At 37.9% G+C, this 2,191-nt stretch overlaps 1 protein-coding gene across 1 annotated transcript in view; it reads left to right on the top strand.

Annotated features, from left to right (window-relative positions):
* Positions 1–570: 570 nt before the first annotated feature.
* Positions 571–2,191, top strand: part of cpped1 (calcineurin-like phosphoesterase domain containing 1) — a gene marked incomplete at its 5' end in the record, with an annotated part of 39,022 nt that continues 37,401 nt past the window's right edge. Inside the window, 1 exon segment of the mRNA XM_014028232.1 lies at positions 571–685. Within this exon segment, the coding sequence (XP_013883686.1) occupies positions 622–685 (64 nt within the window).

Raw genomic sequence — 2,191 nt, 5'->3', positions numbered from 1 at the left:
CACACACACACACACACACGTAATTAAATTATTACCTACTTTTCATAACAGGAAAGGCAGGCATAACAAAAAGTATGTGAGATGCAAATCATATAAGAAAAACAATATAATATATAGTGAATAATAATGATGAATATCACAAAATGGATGCAACATAACTAAAATGATAAAAATAATTATACATGGAATTAGCCATTCAGCCACACACAAAAATGTAAATGAGATGCAAAAAGGGATAGAATAATACAGGATAAGCCTTAAGAGGCAAAGCCTGATATAACTACAAAGCCGCAAAAAAAAAGCTTAATTTTCCCTGAATCACTGCTACACCTGGTCCTAATTAGTKATTATATCGCCTTATAGTTTCATAATCAGTGTATTTAATTAAAGAGAGGTATTCCGACGGTACAGTTATAAAAACTAAKTTCCTCTGTGTGAATTTCATATAAGTTTGACAGTTCCATGATTCCACTGACTCCCAAACAGGGCGAGTAGTCGATCACCGATCGATTCAACGTCATTTGGAGCTAACAGCGGGAGGAAGCAGCACTAGAGCAACTTTTTTTTTCCCCCGGACACATTGAACATTGTTATCAGAAAGCTGTCGACCTAGTGCATGACATGGCTGAAGGTGAAGACATATTTCTCAGAGCAAAACATCGGACTTTCAGCGGACTCACTGAAGGTATCGGACTGTTGTTGTTAGCTGCTTAGTTTAGCTCACCGGCTAACTTATAATAGCAAATGCGCTAAGTTGACACATTACGCAAGTTTGTGCTTACGGTGACAGTTTGTCATGGTTGATGCAGTCGTAGCTGACAAGCTGCTTAATAACACAAATATAAGTAAGTAGTGTGGCTTTCTGTTTTAACAGTGAATCAAGTCTGTGCACTAACTTGTGAATGCTGCTTTCTTGCGTTATAGGATACGCTCAAGCGTGCATACATTAATATATAGATTATTTAGAGCGGAAAAACATTCAGTCAAGAGCTTAGTTTCATGTATAGCCTATAGTTCGCCTTCAYATCTTCTTATTTTAATTTAATAAGTGTGTAGGTTATAGAAGTTCAGCCAGTGAAGTTATTAAGTTTTTACAAGGATCCTGAACTCCATAAGACTGCTCAGAAATGTTTTTATTAGTTTATTACTCCTCCTGTCTTCTTAACCCATTAGCACCACCTGCTGGAAACCATCTAAGTTTAAGAATCCAGGTGAAGAGTTTGAAATCAGATGAAGTTAAGAATTCATCAGCACCTGGGAAAATYTGTGCAATAAATGGTTGAAATAGCTTCCCCACCTAAAAGGTCAGCCTCTGCTTCCTCCTTATATGAGCACCTTATTTTTTGCTTGTTTTTCTAGAGATACAGACAAGCTGTACTTTATATATTGTACACTTTTGTGTCAAAGTGTTGTATGTGTTTTTTTAGCAGTGCTTTTCTAAATACATAGTTGCAAAATGCTTTCATATTCCAAGTCAAGGTCCAGTATTCAAGCAGGGGTGTCAAATCCTGGTCCTGGAGGTCCACTGTCCTGCATATTTTACACCTTTCTCTGCTCTAACCTGATTTGCATGATTGGGAGATTAAGAGTCTTCTACAGAATTGAAAGAGGTAATTCAGTCACTGAATCGGGTATGTTGGAGCAGGGAAACAAGGAAAACATGTAAGATAAGTGGCCCATGAGGACCAGAATATGACACCTGTGACTTAAAGGAATGCATATTGTAGGGATGTTGACACTTCGTCAGCAGCTGCTGCCATTTTCTTCCCAAACTGCTGTGACCAGATTTTGCAAGGTTGCTCGGTGCGTTTGCTTGTAATTTCCTCCTGCTTCGTTGTTTCGACAAATTTCAACAAATCACGCTGCCGTCAGGTAGTTAGCTACAGCCTCGTCTTCGGGTTTTTAATTTTTGTTGATGCGTTTTGAAGAGACAATTTTTTGAAAAAGGATCAAAGTAAATCACCCGAGTTTTTCTAGTGACCCCTTAAAGAGATAATCTGCCATGAAGAACATTATTTTATCTGCCCTTGTCCCAAATTTGATAATGATTTGAAACGTGGAAGTATGTTTTTTTTTTAATCCAGAACAGCGCTTGTTTCAAAGTGTTCTGACACTCGTCTTTGTCACTTGATACATTTAACGTGCTGTCATTGGTTGAGGAGCTTTGTTTACAAAACAGATGTGCACATGG

The sequence above is a fragment of the Austrofundulus limnaeus genome, unplaced genomic scaffold (assembly GCF_001266775.1).
Source record: "Austrofundulus limnaeus strain Quisiro unplaced genomic scaffold, Austrofundulus_limnaeus-1.0 Scaffold5, whole genome shotgun sequence".
NCBI lineage: Eukaryota > Metazoa > Chordata > Actinopteri > Cyprinodontiformes > Rivulidae > Austrofundulus > Austrofundulus limnaeus.
This window is presented reverse-complemented; position numbering and strand designations above follow the sequence as displayed.